General features: G+C 41.8%; 1 protein-coding gene across 1 annotated transcript; it reads left to right on the top strand.

Annotated features, from left to right (window-relative positions):
- Nucleotides 1-1330: 1330 nt before the first annotated feature.
- Nucleotides 1331-3780, top strand: LOC308085606 (actin, cytoplasmic 1-like). The gene is made up of 3 exons (XM_080428824.1): nucleotides 1331-1570; nucleotides 2725-2971; nucleotides 3324-3780. Exons 1-3 carry the CDS (start codon nucleotides 1337-1339, stop codon nucleotides 3509-3511), a joined length of 669 nt encoding a protein of 222 aa, XP_080284950.1. The 5' UTR covers nucleotides 1331-1336; the 3' UTR covers nucleotides 3512-3780.
- The last annotated feature ends 15015 nt before the right edge of the window (nucleotides 3781-18795 follow it).

An 18795-nucleotide genomic window follows, 5' to 3' on the forward strand; every position in this document is an offset into this window, starting at 1 on the left:
ACAAACGATTGTGTGCTCAGATAACCTGGTGAGTTGGTGGATTTACAGTGGATTCATTATTAGATCAATCTGGGATGTTATAGGTGTGTAATGGGCTGGCTGTAACCTGCAGTTTAAGGGCTATTTTCATATAGCTGATGCAGGCTTTATTATAGTGGGCTGAAAGCTGCTTAAAGCTAACAAACAGTCCATGCTAGACACATATCTAGTCCCCGATTTTATATTTAATATGATTTTAAATATATTTAGCTTAGTTTAAGGCTCTTATTTGTTGAAAGGAGGAGACGCTAGCTAAATTAGCGCGTTAGCATCGTCTATTTAAAGAGGGGTTTAAAGGCTCTATGGGCCAATTTATAACATGGTAATGCTAACGATTGTATGCTTAGATAACCTGGTGAGTTGGTGAATGTACAGTGGATTCATTGTTAGATCAATCTGGGATGTTATAAGTGTGTATTGGGCTGTCTGTCTGTAACCTGCAGCTTAAAGCTAACTAACAGTCCATGCTAGACACATCATTATTCATAGACCATCACTGATCACCATTAAAGCCTCGATTTTACATTTCATATTATTTATAATATTTTTAGCTTGGTTATTATAGCAGTTTGAGGGAAAGAGCTCTAGCTCCGTTTTTGTACTGTTATTTAGCATGACAGTATATTTTGTGGTCATGGGTCAATGTGTGTTGTATGTTGTTGGTCAACACATGTTAACCTCCATCTGGGGTGTGTGGGTTTTGTAAACCGCTCAGTGTAACATGCATTGACTCAGTGTAACATGAAAATATATGCAAAAATATATGCAAAAGTGTAACATGCATGATATTATACTGCTAAATGAGGAGAAATCAAATTAGTGATGGACTGTTTCAGACAATGTAATGTATTGTAGATGTTGATCACTGTATCTGATCTGTTTATGTATGTCTAGGCCCCTATGCTCTTGTTTATTGTACATTATAGGGCAGTGAGGGTGTACAAATTTTCTGTATCCACATGCAAGTAGGGACATGGTGGTGTCAAAGCAAAAAAGCACTGGTAGTAAGTACTTCCAGCTTATGCTGGTTTCAGGGTGCAAGTCCCTGCAGTGCTGTACCCTGCTGACTGTCTCACCTTTGTCCTGTATGTTAAATTAGCCAATCTACAAGCTTGCATGTTAAGTAAATTGGTTTTCAGGATTCAAAAATGGCAAAAAGCTTGCAGATATGCCACTTTTGTGACGCTGTAGCATGCTCAAGTAGGGCATTAATTTACAAAAGTGAAAATATGGAGATGTGTTTCCCCCCCCCTGCTGTTTGTTAACATTTGTGTTTCTTCTTCCTCTCCAGGGTGTGATGGTGGGCATGGGCCAGAAGGTCAGCTACATGGGCGACGAGGCCCAGAGCAAGAGAGGCATCCTGACCCTGAAGTACCCCATCGAGCACGGCATCGTCACCAACTGGGACGATATGGAGAAGATCTGGCATCACACCTTCTACAACGAGCTGCGTGTGGCCCCCGAGGAGCACCCCGTCCTGCTCACAGAGGCCCCCCTCAACCCCAAGGCCAACAGGGAGAAGATGACCCAGGTAAGAAAACAAAAACTGGGGACTTGCAGGAAGATGTGGGGCTGGGTTATGAACGAAAATGTTTCGAAACCCGACATTTAGTAAAAACAATAACCGACTTAGTCTGGCTCATGTAGTTTAATTAAATAGCTGCAGGGTTGAATTTTTTATATCAATGAATCGACATTAACATGATTTTATTTGTAAATAATCAAATCAATTAGTCTGACTATTTCACCCTGTATTATGCTTTGTTGTACACGGGTGGCGTACAAAAATGGCAGATCTACAAGCTCACAACATGATGCATTGTGAGCTTGTAGATCGGTTACTTGGTGACAAATATTTTTTTAAAGTAGCAGAAATGGCTGCTCTACAAGCTTGCAACGCAAGTTGTAAGCTTGTAGATCTGCTATTTTTGGAAAATGTTTGAAAGTGCAAAATCTTTCAGTATGGACATGATTATGACAATTATGCAAAGATAATTACGACTATCAAATAATTGCACTTGTCGCAGGCCTAGTCTAGTTCCTCAACCTGTCCTCTTTTCCTCCTGCCACTCTCTAGGTCTCCTCTTTCCTCAGCTGATCTTTTCTTCTTTAATGGAAGCTTCAGGTTTCTGCCTCCTCTGTGTGCACCTGTAGTAAAGGATTGGTTGGAGCATGGGTAGATATGGGTCATGTTTGATAAGCCACTCGCTTAGATGTTGCTTGGTAACTAACTGCACCAGCGTTGTGTAACAAGGGTTGTAGTAGTTGGGAGAGAATTGATGTGAAACTACTAAAATCAGTTAAATATGAACCAAGGGTACTTTACTGTAATGTTCTGGCATGACGTGTGTTGTGTTCTAAACCGTGAACGAGCTGAAAGTGCTGTGATTGTGACCTGTTACTAGCAGTGGTTCTCAAAGTGGGGTCCAGGGTCCAAGTCTGAACTTCTTTGCTTTTCTTAAAATGTAGTAATCTTGAGTTATTGAAATTTCTTTAACTTTTTGAAAATCTTTAGAATTGTACTAGACAGAAATGGATATTACTTGTGACCCATGAAAATGTATCCACGACCCAAACATGGGTCCTGACCCAGTGTTTGAGAACCACTGAACTAGAGCAATATTCATTCTTTGTGATAACAGAAGTGACTCATCATCTAACCCACCCAACCCTCTCTTCATTCAGATCATGTTCGAGACCTTCAACACCCCCGCCATGTACGTGGCCATCCAGGCCGTGCTGTCCCTGTACGCCTCTGGTCGTACCACCGGTATCGTCATGGACTCCGGTGACGGCGTGACCCACACTGTGCCCATCTACGAGGGCTACGCTCTGCCCCATGCCATCCTCAGGTTGGACCTGGCTGGACGCGACCTCACAGACTACCTCATGAAGATCCTCACCGAGAGGGGCTACAGCTTCACCACCACAGGTTGGCAAAAACACCTTGAAACCAGCCAAACTCCTCAGCCACCCATTGAAACCAGCTAGAGAAGGCTTTTAGTGTTATGTTGTTGCTAGAGGTGTAAAACCCCTCAACATCCTGTCGGCGGTTTACACCACAAGCAAACTTAAGCCACTTAATCCCTTTAGACTTGGTAAACAGGACATGAGCTGGCTCTGTACTTTCTACACAAAATCTCTTGGGCAAAAATAGCTATAGATCTGCTATTTTTGGCTTAAGTTCCCCCACAATATGCATGCTGGGATTCCAAGTTGTTAAAGAATATGAATTATATATTGCCTTCTGTTAACTAATCTCATTCTCCTCTTCTGCCCAACAGCCGAGCGTGAGATTGTGCGTGACATCAAGGAGAAACTGTGCTACATTGCACTGGACTTTGAGCAGGAAATGGGCACCGCGTCCTCGTCTTCCTCCCTGGAGAAGAGCTACGAGCTGCCCGACGGACAGGTCATCACCATCGGCAACGAGAGATTCCGTTGCCCAGAGGCCCTCTTCCAGAGTCACTAATTTCAGTCATTTGGATTCCATAGCAGCCAGCATGTCTTCTATGGAAGCATGTTGGGCAGCGAAAATAGCCGATCTACAAGCTCTCAATGTGTCTTGTAGATTGGCTATTGTCAAGTATTTAAAGCCAGAGTCTGATTTCTTTGCCTGGTTGGCAGTATGTAAAACGGCAGGAACAATATTACTAAACATCATAATTGTATGTATTGACTCATTTTAACACTGTTTCACAGTCTCATAATAATAGGGTTTGGCCATACACATTTTCAGTCGTGAGCTTTTAATTTGCTTTAATCTGACTATGTTTACATGAAATGTTATCACTCAATTAGTTGTCACGCTGTCCAGTTAACACATTTGGTTCCATTTGTACACTCTCTTAGGATTTTATAGTATAGATTGTGGTCCCAGAGATAGAAAATGTTATCAAATGGGGGTCCGTGGTGTAATGTATATCAAACTGGGGGTCCTTGAAATTAAAAGGTTTGAGAACCACTGTGACAGGGGATACTGTAAACGTTCACTTCATTAATGTATTTAAATAGCCGATCTACAAGCTTCAAATGGCTGATGTATATAGCTTGCTGATTTTGATGCTATAGATATTAACACATTTTTCTGGGGACCCTGTATAGTTAATCAGTACAGTTATTTAACATGACAGTGTGGTGCTAAAGCTGCAGTTGAAATCCAGCTCTTAGAGAACCACTACCCTGGTGTGTGTTCATATTATTTTAGATATTAAATTATGTGCAGGCCTATTGGCTTTGGACTGACAGAGACAGAAAGCTGTTCAATACCAGCTGTTCATCCTGTGTGCAAATAGCCAATCTACAAGCTTGTAGATCGGCTATTTTCAACCAGGTGATGAAAGGTTTAAAGTGGCTAAAATGACATGGATTATAGGCCAAATGCTACAGCAGAGGAAATGGTGAGAAATCAAATGAGTGATTGACTGTTTTAGACAATATGCATCTTGATTCTAACCAAATTACTGTATCTGAGATATTTATTTATGTCTAGGCTCCTATGCCCTTGTTTAGTGTACATGATAGGGCAGTGGTTCTCAAACAGAGGGTGTACAAATGGAACCAAATGGACCCGTGACACTCTTAGAGTTAGGATTTTAAAGTATAGATTCAATTCAGAACCTCTGCCCCAAATTTTTCACATGGGCCTGTTATAGCGGGCACCAGGAGGCCGCTTTTTGCACAATTTTTCTTTTGACAGTACTCCTACAGATTCTGTCCAAACGTCAGGTAAATCGGTACACAGTATCTCTATAGTCATTAAACAAAACGGGTCTTTCAGATTTTTCATATTCCATCCTGATTGGCTAAAAATGGCTTCCAAAGTTTGCAGTAGTGCTCCGTTTTGAACAAAATGCCTCGAATCATGATCACAGCATGCAATTTCCCTGAAACTATGCACGCACATTCCCACTATGCCGAGGAAGAAATGCCACTTAAAACATTTCAAATCAGCCTCATGGTGGCGCTAAAACAGGCCGATTCGTGTTTTTACCTATAACTGCACCGATCTGTATAAAACTTTGCATACACACTCCCTAGAGGCCAAGGAAAAACCTTTGCCCTGCATTTTTCACATCTGCCTTTTATAGCGCCACCAAGAGGCCGACTTGTGTAAAACACATTTGTTTATATTACTCCTTCCCATTTTATCCAAATTTCACGCAAATCGGTAGACATGATCTCTATAGTCATGTGATCAAGACAGATCTGTTTGATTTTTCATATTCCATCCTGATTGGCTAAGATTAACATCTAAAGTTTGCAGTAGTGGCTTGTTTTGAACAAAATGCAGCAAATCATGAACGCAGCGTCTGATTGCCGTGCATGGCCTAGGAAGAAATGGCACCCTTTTCACATTGGCCTATTATAGCGCCACCAGGATGCCAAAATAACCTACCTGACCTGGCGGAGACCTGTGCTCCGAGGAGCACTTTTTCTAGTTCCCCTTGGGTTCCTCTCATTCACACACATGTATTCTGTCTTGCTGCGGCAAAATGTTCACTTAATTGTCTTTTTTAGATAGCCAATCTGCAAGCTTGTGGATCGTCTATTTCAAATAATTGATGTATAGGGTTTATAGCGGCTTGCTGATTTAGATGCTATATTAACACATTTTCCTGGGGACCCCCTTAAGGACCCCTGGGGGTCCCCTGACCCCAATCTGAGAAACACTGTGCTATTTTCTACTGTGATTACAGGTCAATCATATCAGTATGAAGGAGAGCTGTATTGGTTCTTTATCAAGCCACTGCAACACACGTTATTCAAGCCCTTTTAATATTTTCTGTATTCACATGCAAGTAAGGACATGGTGGTGTCACAAAGGAAACAAGCACTGGTAGTAAGTACTTCTAGCTTATGCTGGATCCAGGGTGCAACTCCCTGCAGCGCTGTGCCCTGCTGACTATCTCACCTTTGTCCTGTTGTATGTTTACATGAAATGTTATACATTACATTACAGTCATTTAGCAGATGCTTTTATCCAAAGCGACTTACAATAAGTGCATTCAACATAGGTAGGGAACGAAACTACTAATCACCAGAAGCATTAAGTGCATTCTCTTCTAAAACAAGCAACCAAGAGTATACCTAGCGCTAAAGTAAAAGTGCAATATATCAGCTACCTACTTTCATAAACCGATGAGACAAAATAGGAAAATCAAATGAGCAAGACTTAAAACAAAGAAGTGTATCGAATAAACAAGATCCAATAAAACAAGAGTTTGTACAACTAGTTAACAAGTAGGCAAGGCGAAGAGGAAGGGTAGTGTTTCCTGAAGAGGTGGGTTTTCAGCCTGCGGCGAAAGATGGGCAGTGACTCTGCTGTCCTGACATCAGTGGGGAGTTCATTCCACCACTGTGGAGCCAGAACTGAAAAACCGTGTAGATCGGCCAGAAGGACCTTTGAGCGACGAGGCAATCAGTCGCCCGAGGTGGCCGACCGAAGTGGTCGGGCAGGGGTGTAAGCATCGACCATAACCCGGAGGTTTCCTTTCACTGCCCTATAGGCTAGCACCAGGGTTTTAAACTGGATGCGAGCCGCTACGGGGAGCCAGTGTAGAGAACGGAGAAGGATAGTTGTGTGGGAGAACTTGGGGCGGTTGTCACTCAATTCATTGTCATGCTGTCCAGTTAACAAATTGACAAGGACGGTTGACAACTATGTGAAAAGAGGCTGTGTTTTCAGATCAGCTATAGTTGTCTGAGAGTTGTCCAGTTAACAAATAAACAAGAATGCATGACAACGGTGTGCAAAGAGGCTGTGTTTTCAGATCAGCTACAGTTGTCTGAGAGTTGTTCATTGTTGGTTGACGGAGCCCGGGATCGAACCTGCGACCCGTGGCATAACAGAAACACATGGCTACTAGACATGCAAATCACATGGCATAACAGAAACACATGGCTACTAGACATGCAAATCACATGCAAATATGCAAGAGAAATGCAAAGGAGGGACCCTCCCCGATTTGATCACGTGACAGGGCTCGGCCAATGGCTTCGCAGGACGGAAAGCACTACGGTACGACTGATCCCCGACTGATCCCCGCTCGCAGAAGACAGTCCTACAGGAGGGCAATGTGGTACAACGGGGTTGTACCCGGGCTCACGAGATTGGCTCGCCCCCCGACGGGGCTCGGTCGGGATTGCTTGGATCGTTTGGAGGGTACAATTGTTCTCCCCAATCGGCCTGGGAGGGGGGTGGGGACTTTACACCTTATTGGGGAGCGGTGTACAACTTTCAGACGATTTAATTGTTATATATTTTTTAATAGATTTAGCTTAGTTTATGTAGCAGGACCTACCATGCTAATGACTATGCTAACGTCATATTAACAGGGGTTTTCAGGCTGAGTGGGGCATGAATAACATAATCACTGATCTGGCTGCATTGGCTATTTGAAAATACCAGATCTACAAGCTCACAACAGGTCCCATCCCGATGCGTTGTGAGCTTGTAGATCTGCTATTTTCAAAATATACGAGCGCTTCTGCGAGAATATTTAAGGGTGTGTTATTTAAATGGCGCTCGGTTTCAGCCGTGACATTTATCAAGGCTCCGACCCAATGTACGGTAGGATTGGCTGTGTAGGATTCGTTGATAAATGTGACTTCGACGTTGGTGTACGGCCGAATATATGGACAAATATAAGCCGGTTTATGGTCGGGATTGCTTGGATCGTTTGGAGGGTACAATTGTTCTCCCCAATCGGCCTGGGAGGGGGGTGGGGAGCGGTGTACAACTTTCAGACGATTTAATTGTTATATATTTTTTAATAGATTTAGCTTAGTTTATGTAGCAGGACCTACCATGCTAATGACTATGCTAACGTCATATTAACAGGGGTTTTCAGGCTGAGTGGGGCATGAATAACATAATCACTGATCACTGTTATGCTCCAATTGGACCCGATTTTATATTTCATATTATTCTAAATATATTTAACTTATGTATTATGTAGCTGTTCAAGGAAGAACCATGCTAACGATGCTAGCGTGTTAGCATCACCATAGAGGTTTACTACAGGCTGAGTGGGGCATGAATAACATAATTCACTGATCACTATATATGCTCATTAGATCCTGAGAAAGACTAGATTTTATATTTCATTAAGATTAAGATTTGTATGGCTACATTTGATGTAAAAACGATGTTGCTGTTGTTGTTGTTGTTGTTGTTTTTTAGTCATCTCCTCCATTGGCAACTTAGCTTCCCCTGTAATGTATTAGGGCAGGGGTCTTCAACAGGGGGTCCTCAGAGTTACTACAGGGGGGCCGCCAATGTGTGTGTGTATTTTTTTTTACATTAACCACTTGAATCCTAGAATTCCTTTTCTGAGGGGAACATTAGCCAATAGCCGATCTACAAGCTCATGTTGTGAGCTTGTAGATCGGCTATTTTTGGCAAAGAGGTTTGGTGTAGAGGGGAAAAGAGCAGATCAACTACACGTTTTCTAAGTATTGATGGTTTAAGTGGTTAACTGTCTGAAAATTCACATTAACATGAATCCAACACTGATGATATTGCTGTCAAGTCTATGAAGCTATCTATGAAATCTATGAAAAAGTTTAATCTGCGACACAATTGTATACAATATGTAGTGGGGGTCCCTGCTTCATCTCTCTCCACACGTTTGATATTCAGGACAGTTCTTAATGTTTTCTGTTGATCTGGGAAGCTGCTAGCTTTGCCTATATTCTCATTTATTTATTTAATATTTGACAGAGCATGATAGGAGACTCATCAATTAATTATTGTCAACAAGGCATTTGTAAGGACCCCAAATGTTAAAAAAAAAAAATGGAGTCTGTGTTCTTAACAACAACAACACAACGTTGTAGACATGTGTCTATTCAATCATGACCTAAGATGTATAAATGTGAAATTATATAGATCTACAAGCTTGCAGGTGCTATTTTTTAATTTTTTAAGAAAACTAATAAATATAATCTAATAATAAGTGACATATTGTGAGCTTGTAGATCTGCCATTTTATTATAATAATAGTGGTCTAATGCATATAAAACTGGGGGTCCTTTTTTTGAGTTTTGAGAACCACTGTGATAGGGGATACTTTGTGTTCATATTTGAGACAGTTATTTATGCAAATATTCCAAACTTTCACTTTATATTTATTTTTAAATAGCCGATCTACAAGCTTGTAGATTTCAAGTTTTGACGATTTACTTTTTGGGCAAGACCTGTGGGCAAGTAGAAAATGACCTATACTTGCCCGACGGGCAAGTGCCTCTGAGACCTTAGTGTACCATGCCTCACATCCTTACATGCAATTATCAGTTCATAATTACATTGCCTTTTTAAAACATATTAAGTTATAACTGATATAACAGCTCCTCCCTCCCCAACATGGAAAGCCTTCAGGTGGGCAGAATGGAGAATTGAGTTTAATACCCCTTTATTCCTAGCCTGGTTCCAGCCGAATCTGCCTTTGCAAAATCGCATCGCACTTTAGCCCTCGGCAGATTAGGTCTGGCCCCCCTCCATAGAGATTCCATTTCTCTCCCTCCGCAGTGGTGTGGAGCCAACCAGGGCCCAGTATCAAAATGTGGGCGGGCTTATCACCTTATTTGGAGCAATGACGTACAAGGAAGCACTGCTCTGATTAGTTCGTGAACAAGGAAGCACTGCTCTGATTGGTTTAGGTCTAACCAATAGAGTCCGTTTGGATCTTTTTGTAACCGCCCCTTGGAAAAAAATCTATCGTTGATAGGGACCAGACTAATATCCACGCAGTGTGTCGTGTGATATTGTCTGGCCACGCGAGGCTACTTTATTACTGCAGTGTGGTGCCTAGTTCTTCAGGTCTTTAGATGTCATTTACAATGTAGTAATGTTCTAGGAGTTTAACTTGTTAAATTTGACTCTGGATCTAAACACTGCCTAACATGGAACTGGAGACAGGAAAGCTAGCAGCAGTAGTTAAGAGAAACAACACTAACCAAACTAATACAAAAAAGTAGTTCAAATGCAAAGGCAGGGGAACAATGCCGTGTTGTGGCGCGTTGCTTGTGAGCGCCTATTTTAATATTTTTTGTGTACAAAGGAAAACAGGAGGGGGCCTAGTATAGAGTCCTGGGGACTATAGTCAACAAAATATATATGGTTTTAGTGGGTAACCACTTCAACCTAATATACTTAGTTGACAGGGTCCCCAAGGAGTGCATTATTAACTTACAGTATGGATCTTCTATTCTGCTGAATGTTTGCCTAGGTCACATGGGGTCATTGGGGGAGACACCAAGCTAGATGACTCATATAATACCCAAGACCAATCAGCAGTGGTCAGGGAGGGGCTACATGGGGGAATTGGGAATTGGCATCACAACAAGACTTCAGCCTACACATTCCACCAATAGCGTCCAGGAGAATTACCCTCCCATACGCCCCATCGCTGAGCGGGGGGATGAGCCGTACCGTAGTGCATTGTAATTGTACCGTAGTGCATTGTAATTACAAACATCTTAATAGTTTGTTGTACTGTAGACCGACATGGTCTACAGTACATGGTCTGTAGACCATGTACTGTACGACATGGTCCGATCTACAATCTACACTGTATGACATAATGCTCATACCCCATTCATGAACACAGAGATGTTATTAGACACAAAGCTATCCATGTCAACACGTCTTAATGTTCTAGGAGTCTCAACAGTTATAAGTGACTGCCGTTTAATCTAGCTGAAGAGGCAATTCATTGACCACAGTTTTGCACAACCTTAACATCCCAGATCGATAGAAATATTAATCCACTGTGCTGACTAATACACCATGACATAGGAGTACAAAAACGTTGCATTGTGAATAAGAACGTAATCACATTGTGGTTGCACTGTAATACAACCATGTGCTATAAAGATGTAATCACAGGGCTATCTGCGTGATGTACTATAATTAAAAGTGCATTCAGGTATTATGAATCTATGAATTGAGTGCTAACATTTTATGTAAACATACAACAGGACAAAGGTGAAACAGTAAGCACAGCGCTGCAGGGACTCGAACCCTGTTCCCAGCAGAAACGAGGAGTACCTACTACCAGTGCTTTTTTGCCATGTTCACACCATGCCCTTACTTGCATGAAAATGTATGAAAAGATATGAATAACCTGGCTTTACCAACACAGCTTTCCTTTAGTGTTTACTGATTGACCTGTAATCACACTATACAATAGCACAGTGATTCTCAGATTTGATATAGTATAAAAATCAGCTAGCCACTATAAACCCTATATACATCATCTATTTGAAAATAGCCGATCTACAAGCTCACAACCCCTCACAGGTGGTTAAATGTCTGAAAATACCCATGAACATGAATGCAATATATCAATAGAAAAAAATCATGTGTAAACAAAAAACATGAATTAAGGAAACACTGATGATAGTGAAAAAGTTATATCTGAAAGACCCGTTTTGTTTAATGACTATAGAGATACTGGCCCTCATTTATCAACGCGGCGCAGACCAAATAATGGTTTAACAGTCATTCGGTTAAGCTTGCAGATCTGGCTGCATTGGCTATTTGAAAATACCAGATCTACAAGCTCACAACAGGTCCCATCCCGATGCGTTGTGAGCTTGTAGATCTGCTATTTTCAAAATATACGAGCGCTTCTGCGAGAATATTTAAGGGTGTGTTATTTAAATGGCGCTCGGTTTCAGCCGTGACATTTATCAAGGCTCCGACCCAATGTACGGTAGGATTGGCTGTGTAGGATTCGTTGATAAATGTGACTTCGACGTTGGTGTACGGCCGAATATATGGACAAATATAAGCCGGTTTATGCGCTCCGTTGATAAATGAGGGCCACTGTGTACCGATTTACGTGACGTTTGGACAGAATCTGTAGGAGTACTGTCAAAAATGGGTTTTGCAAAAAGCGGCCTCCTGGTGGCGCTATAACAGGCCCATGTGAAATATTTGGGGCAGAGGTTCTGAATTGGCATCCAGGGAGTGTGTGTGCACAGTTTCGCTGCGATCATGCCAACGGTCCTGGAGATTAGCTGGTCAGACAGGGTGCAAAACATACTCTCTCGCCATGCCTTTCGGCCTGGCGGAGACAATAATATGAACGCATAGTATGATTGATTGATTGATTGATTGAACTTTTTATTAGGCAAAAGAATGTAAAACAACACAGTTACATTTATAATGCTTTTGTCTAAAAGGTCCGGCCAAAAAAGTCCTTGCGGACTTGTTTCCGTTGGGGTCCTTATCACAGTGATTCTCAAACCTTTTCATTTCAAGAACCCCTATTTGAGCATTTTCTACCTCTGGGACAGCAATCTATACTTTAAAATAATTTCAAATTGTATACATTTACTCTAAGAGTGTATAAATGGAACCAAATGGACCTGTGAGGGTCCATTTGGTTCCATTTGTACACCCTCTGTTTGAGAACCACTGCCCTATCATGTACACTAAACAAGAGCATAGGAGCCTAGACATAAATAAAAATCTCAGATACAGTAATTTGGTTAGAATTAGTTAGTTAGTTAGTTATTTTTATTTCAGTCATGATTTTTTTTCCCCAACAAAACAGTTGAACATACAGTACAACCTTTTAAACAAAACAGTTGAACATACAGTACAACTTAGTCAACAAGATGACTATTTCATCGAATCAACATATCTGCAATGCATATTGTCTAAACCAGTCAATCACTCATTTGATTTCTCACCATTTCCTCTGCTGTAGCATTTGGCCTATAATCCATGTTACACATTTTAGCCACTTTAAACCTTTCATCACCTGGTTGAAAATATTTTCAAAAAATCTTAAAATGGCCAAAAATATATTCATTTTGAGTCCTTGACATGAAAAGGTTTGAGAACCACTGCAACAGCACACAGGATGAACATGTATTGAACAGCTTTCTGCCTGTCTCTGTCAGTCCAAAGCCAATAGGCCTGCACATCATTTAATATCTAAAATAATATGAACACACACCAGGAGATATCACAGTGGTTCTCTAAGAGCTGGATTTCGACTGCAGCTTTAGCACCACACTGTCATGTTAAATAACTGTACTGATGAACTGTACTGGGGTCCCCAGAAAAATGTGTTAATATCCATAGCATCAAAATCAGCAAGCTACTATATACCCTATATACATCAGCTATTTGAAAATAGCCAATCTACAAGCTTGTAGATCGGCTATTTAAAAACATTAATGAAGTGAAAAGTGAAAGTGGAATATTTGCATACATAACTGTCTCAAATATGAACACACAGTATCCCCTGTTACAGTGGTTCTCAAACCTATTAATTTCAAGGACCCCCAGTTTGATATGCATTAGACCACGGACCCCCATTTGATTTTTATCTCTGGGACCACAATCTACAGTATACTATAAAATCCTAACTCTGAGAGTGTACAAATGGAACCAAATTTGTTAACTGGACAGTGTGGCAACTAATTGAGTGATAACATTTCATGTAAACATACAGGACAAAGGTGAGACAGTCAGCAGGGTACAGCACTGCAGGGACTTGCACCCTGAAACCAACATAAGCTAGAAGTACTAACTACCAGTGCTTGTTTTCTTTGTGACACCACCATGTCCCTACTTGCATGTGATACAGAAAATATTAAAAAGGCCTGTGGTCAGGGGACCCCAAGGGGTTCTTAAGGGGGTTCCAGGGGGTCTCCAGAAAAATGTGTTAATATAACATCAAAATCAGCAATAAACCCTATAGTCAAATGCATATTCATTTGGGGGTCCTTCACATGAAAACGTTTGAGAACTACTGTAATAGCACACACATATTGGATGAACATTTTATTCACATAAACAGCTTTGAGTCTCTCTCTGTCCAAAGCCTCAACTCTATTACACTAGCTGGGAGCATAATGAACACACAACATCCACAATCATGTAGACTATACATAAAGGCCTACACATAATTAAATATCTCAAATAATATGAACGCATAGTATGCCCTATCACAGAGACCCCTATTTGAACATTTTCTACCTCTGGGACCGCAATCTATACTATAAAATCCTAACTCTAAGAGTGTATAAATGGAACCAAATGGACCCTCAAATGTACACCCTCTCTTTGAGAACCACTGCCCTATCATATTATTTAAAAAAAACATAAATAAACAGATCAGATACAGTGATTAGAATCAACATCTACAATACATTACATTGTCTGAAACAGTCAATCACTAATTTGATTTCTCCTCATTTAGCATGTGGGTTGTATAATATCATGCATGTTACACTGAGCAGTTTACAAAGCCCACACACCTCAGATGGAGGTAAACATGTGTTGACCAACACACCTTGACCCATGACCACAAAACATTAAACTGTCATGTTAAATAACAGTACAAAAACGGAGCTAGAGCTCTTTCCCTCAAACTGCTATATAATAAACAAAGCTAAAAATATTTTAAATAATATGAAATATAAAATCGAGGCTTTAATGGTGATCAGTGATGTTCTATGAATAATGATATGCGTCTAGCATGGACTGTTTGTTAGCTTTAAGCAGCTCTCAGCACACATTTAAAATCATATTCAATATAAAATCGGGTCTTCCTTAGGGACTAAGGGGTATAATGATCAATAATTATGTTCCATTAGCACAATTAGAGCCATTAAACATCTGTTTACAAGGCACCTTACCTGTCTTCTGCTGCTGTCTGACCAACCCGATCTCCAGAGATTACCGTAACATTGCACGGAACGAGTGCACTTCATTCCGTGGATAGCCGCCTCGGAACCCCCGAATTGCGTGCATATGTACGGCGCTCCCTTTGTGACAAAACCATTTCGGAGGCGCGCAGTCACAGGCGAACTGTCACCCCGTGAAGGACCACCGAGGGAGCTAAGGCGACCGAGTTGCCGTCCTGAACGGTGTGACGTTCGCCTGTGCCTACTCAGCGCCGTTTGAGTTATGTACCGATAGGCACAGAATCGTAAATTTTGTTGTGGGGACTGCTCTGCTTCCGGGTTTTTCCGGGTTGCGACTGGTTACGCCCACCGTGGGACTCGCCGTACATATGCACGCAATTTCGGGGTTTCTAGGCGACTATCCACGGAATGAAGTGCACTCATTCCGTGCAATGTTACGGTAATCTCTGGAGATCAGGCTGGTCTGACATATGCTCTCACCAGTGTTTGCAGCCAGGTCTGCTTTATTATATCCCCCAAGATTTATTTGAAAATAGCAGATCTACAAGCTCACAATCCGTCACGATGTGACACGTTGTGAGCTTGTGGCTTGTAGATCTGCCATTTTCAAATTTAAAAGGGCTCAGACTCAGTTGATCGTTTCTCTCACAGAATCTGGCAACGCTGGTTGTGACAGGAGGCTGTGACAGATATGTAAAAATCCACGCCTCTATGTCATCAAAAGCATATAAAACATCAAATATAAACGTTGTTGGGTCCCAACCAGCATAAAGAGACCATACGTGGGGGCTCGCGTGGCCCATATAGTCGCTTCTTTTGGGCTTTGTTTTCATAGACCAGGTTGCTCGTTTCTCTCACAGAGTCTGGCAACTCTGGCTGCGCAAGGCTGTGGGAGAGATGTCCAAATCCAGGCATTAACATCATCAAAAACATAAACCAAAAAATCGAAATGTTATTGGGTCCTAACCAGCACCAAGGGACCATCATTGTTTGGTTGTGGGGGTCTATAATGAATTAAAAAGCATAGAGTGTTCCTGTCCATCTAAATGTAAACAAAGATGGCTGCCGTTGAGAAACTCAGAGAGCAGTGAAGGGGGCGGGGACAGGCAAATGAGAGGGATTCTCAGGAAGGTGGGGGCCTCTGGAGACTGGAGAGTGAATGGAGGTCGATGAGGGCGGCGACTGGAGACAAGGGCCCCCCCCCGACTCCTGGAGACCAGCTGGAGACATGGCTGGAGACTGTCTCCAGTCAAATGCATAGGCGTAGAGCAGGGGTGTCAAACTCATTTTGGGGTTGGGGCCAGATTGGTCAAATGGTGACTTGAGGTGGGCCGGAACCAGTTGCGCACTCAGACACTGCTACTAACTATGCATATCACTTTTTAAAAGATGTATTAAGAAGAATAGCTACTTTAATTATTGACATTAAAAACAAACAATGCAATTTGTAATAATAATAATCATAATAATAATAATAATAATAATAATAATAATAATAATAATAATAATAATAACAATAAAAGTGGTGTCCATTTCAGGGAGTCCCAATAGAAAATCCTATGGCCCGTGGACAACATACTGCCGGTGGACTCGGCACGGTCCATTTCCCATATTGGCAATGGAGCGTGGACACTCTTAGTGTCCACGAAGCCTAGTCTCTGTAACGACTACATTTTCTCAATGGGGGGCAGCAGAGAGCCATGGTCTCACCTACTACAGCCTGGTTGAGCTTCAAACAGCCTTGTACTGCCATGGTTGGTTCCCAAAGTGTGGTTCAGGGACCTCTGGGGGTCCCTGAGGGGTTTCCAAGGGGGTCCATGGCTGGTTCCAAAAGTGTGGTTTGGGGACCCCCGGGGTTTCCAGGGGATCCATGACTAGTTCGCAACAACATAGAGCAGCCATGGCTGGTTCCCAAAATGTGGTTCGGGGACCTCTGGGGGTCCCTGAGGGGTTTCCAAGGGGGTCCATGGCTGGCTCCGAAAGTGTGGTTTGGGGACCACCGGGGCTTCTAGGGGGTCCATGGCTGGTTCACCATAAGTGAATAAGTGTAATATTGTAAGAGGTGTAGTAGTTTAATAGCGCAATAGGTGTAATAGTGTAATAGTTGTGATAGTGTAATAGTGTAATAAGTGTAATAGTATCATAGCACAATAAGTGTAATAGGTGTGATAGTGTGATAGTGTAATTGTGTAATAAGTATAATAGTATAATAGCACAATAAGTGTGATAGGTGTAAAAGTGTAACAGTGAAATATGTGTAATAGTGTAATATTGTGATATTGCATTAAGTGTAATAGTATAATAGTGTAATAGTGTAATATGTGTAATAGTGTAAGAGCGCAGTAATAGACCCTGGATTCTGGTGGAGCCTGGTGGAGCCTATTGCAGCCTGGTGCACCCTTGTCTAGCCTATTCCAGCCAGATCCAGCCTTGTATAGCCTAGTACAGCCATCCAACTACCCCCTCTCCTTTTCTATTCCCAGTTGGGAAGGCTAGATTGGGCTGGACTTGGGTGTGCTGGGGAATGCTGTGCTCTGGTGGGCTGTATTGGGCCCTGGTGGGCTGTGCTGGGCTCTGTTAGGCTGTACGGGGCAGTGCTGCACTATAGCGTAGAAATGTTCATGTAAAACTATTGGCCGTGGACACAAACTCATGTAAAACTATTGCCCGTGGACACAGTGGTTAATCTCAAGTGCAAAGGGGCTACAGGGCTGAAAAGAGCCTAGTACAGCCTAATAGAGCCTATTAGAGTCTAGTAAGGCCTAGAACACCCTAGTTTAGCCTATTCCAGCCAGACCCAGCCCTGCATAACCTAGTACAGTCATCTTACTACCCCCATACCCTAATGTAAAAAGAAAGCCACAGCCAGACTGTACCATGATGATTACATTAAACTTGTTAAAAGTGTCAGGGCAAGTCCACTGTACCAGGAACAGAGAGGCTGTCAAATGCCCATATTATAATCTGCCATGACGCATGTCAACATTCAAACACATGTAGGCCTAACTTAACAACATAAGTGTTAGTTTTCTTATAAAGTGCTTCTAAGTCGCTCCAGTGTGTTTGTGTCGACAACAACCGTGTTGTTTGTGGCGTTTAATTAATCCACAGAGAAAATCTCTCGCAAGCCGCGTTGCTGCCGCAGCGGACCAGCGGTTCTTGTATTCCTGACACTGTATTTGTTTTTACTGAGGATAAGGTTAGAAATAAGTTTAGGGTTAGCCATATTATTAGTTTTACTGAGGTTACGTTTAGGAATAAGGTTAGGTTTTAGGCATAGTTTAATGAGGTTACGTTTATCGGATTTCCTGGGGTGACTGTTTTGGGGCGAGAGTTTTGGTTTTCGTCTGTAGTGGGCAACTGCGCATGCGTTCGCAATAATGCTATCAGGATCAGATAATTTGATATTATTATCAGATATGAGTTTATATTTTGTAATTTTATAATTATAAGTATATTGGGTTTAGTTCCAAAGAAGTTTTACTCTGGGAAGGTGAAATCAGACTCCTCCATTCATTGCACTGACCCAAGAATTTATATATTTGTAGGCCAAAGACATTTTGTAATGGTCAAGGTTTCTTTATACCTGCCCTATGATCTCTCTCTCTCTCTCTCTCTCTCTCTCACACACACACGCACACGCACGCGCACGCACACGCACACGCACACGCACACACACACATATATATATATATATATATATATATATATATATATATATATATATATATATATATATATATAAAATACACACACCGTATATCTAGGTGTGCCCTGGGATCTTTTGGCTATGCCAGGTGTACCTTGGCACCAAAAAGGTTAGGAAACACTGCCCTATAGGCTATTCTCCCACTGGGCTGGACTTGGGTGTGCTGGAATGTAATGAACTGCTGGGCGCTGGTGGGCTGTATTGGGCTCTGGTGGGCTGTGCTGGGCTCTGTTAGGCTGTACGGGGCAGTACTGCACTATAGCCTAGAAATGTTCATGTAAAATTATTGGCGGTGGACACAAACTCATGTAAAACTATTGCCTGTGGACACAGTGGTTATATATATATTATATGAAACATATATATATATATAT

Source organism: Gymnoscopelus braueri, assembly GCF_963280865.1.
Source record: "Gymnoscopelus braueri genome assembly, chromosome: 5".
Taxonomy (NCBI): Eukaryota; Metazoa; Chordata; class Actinopteri; order Myctophiformes; family Myctophidae; genus Gymnoscopelus; species Gymnoscopelus braueri.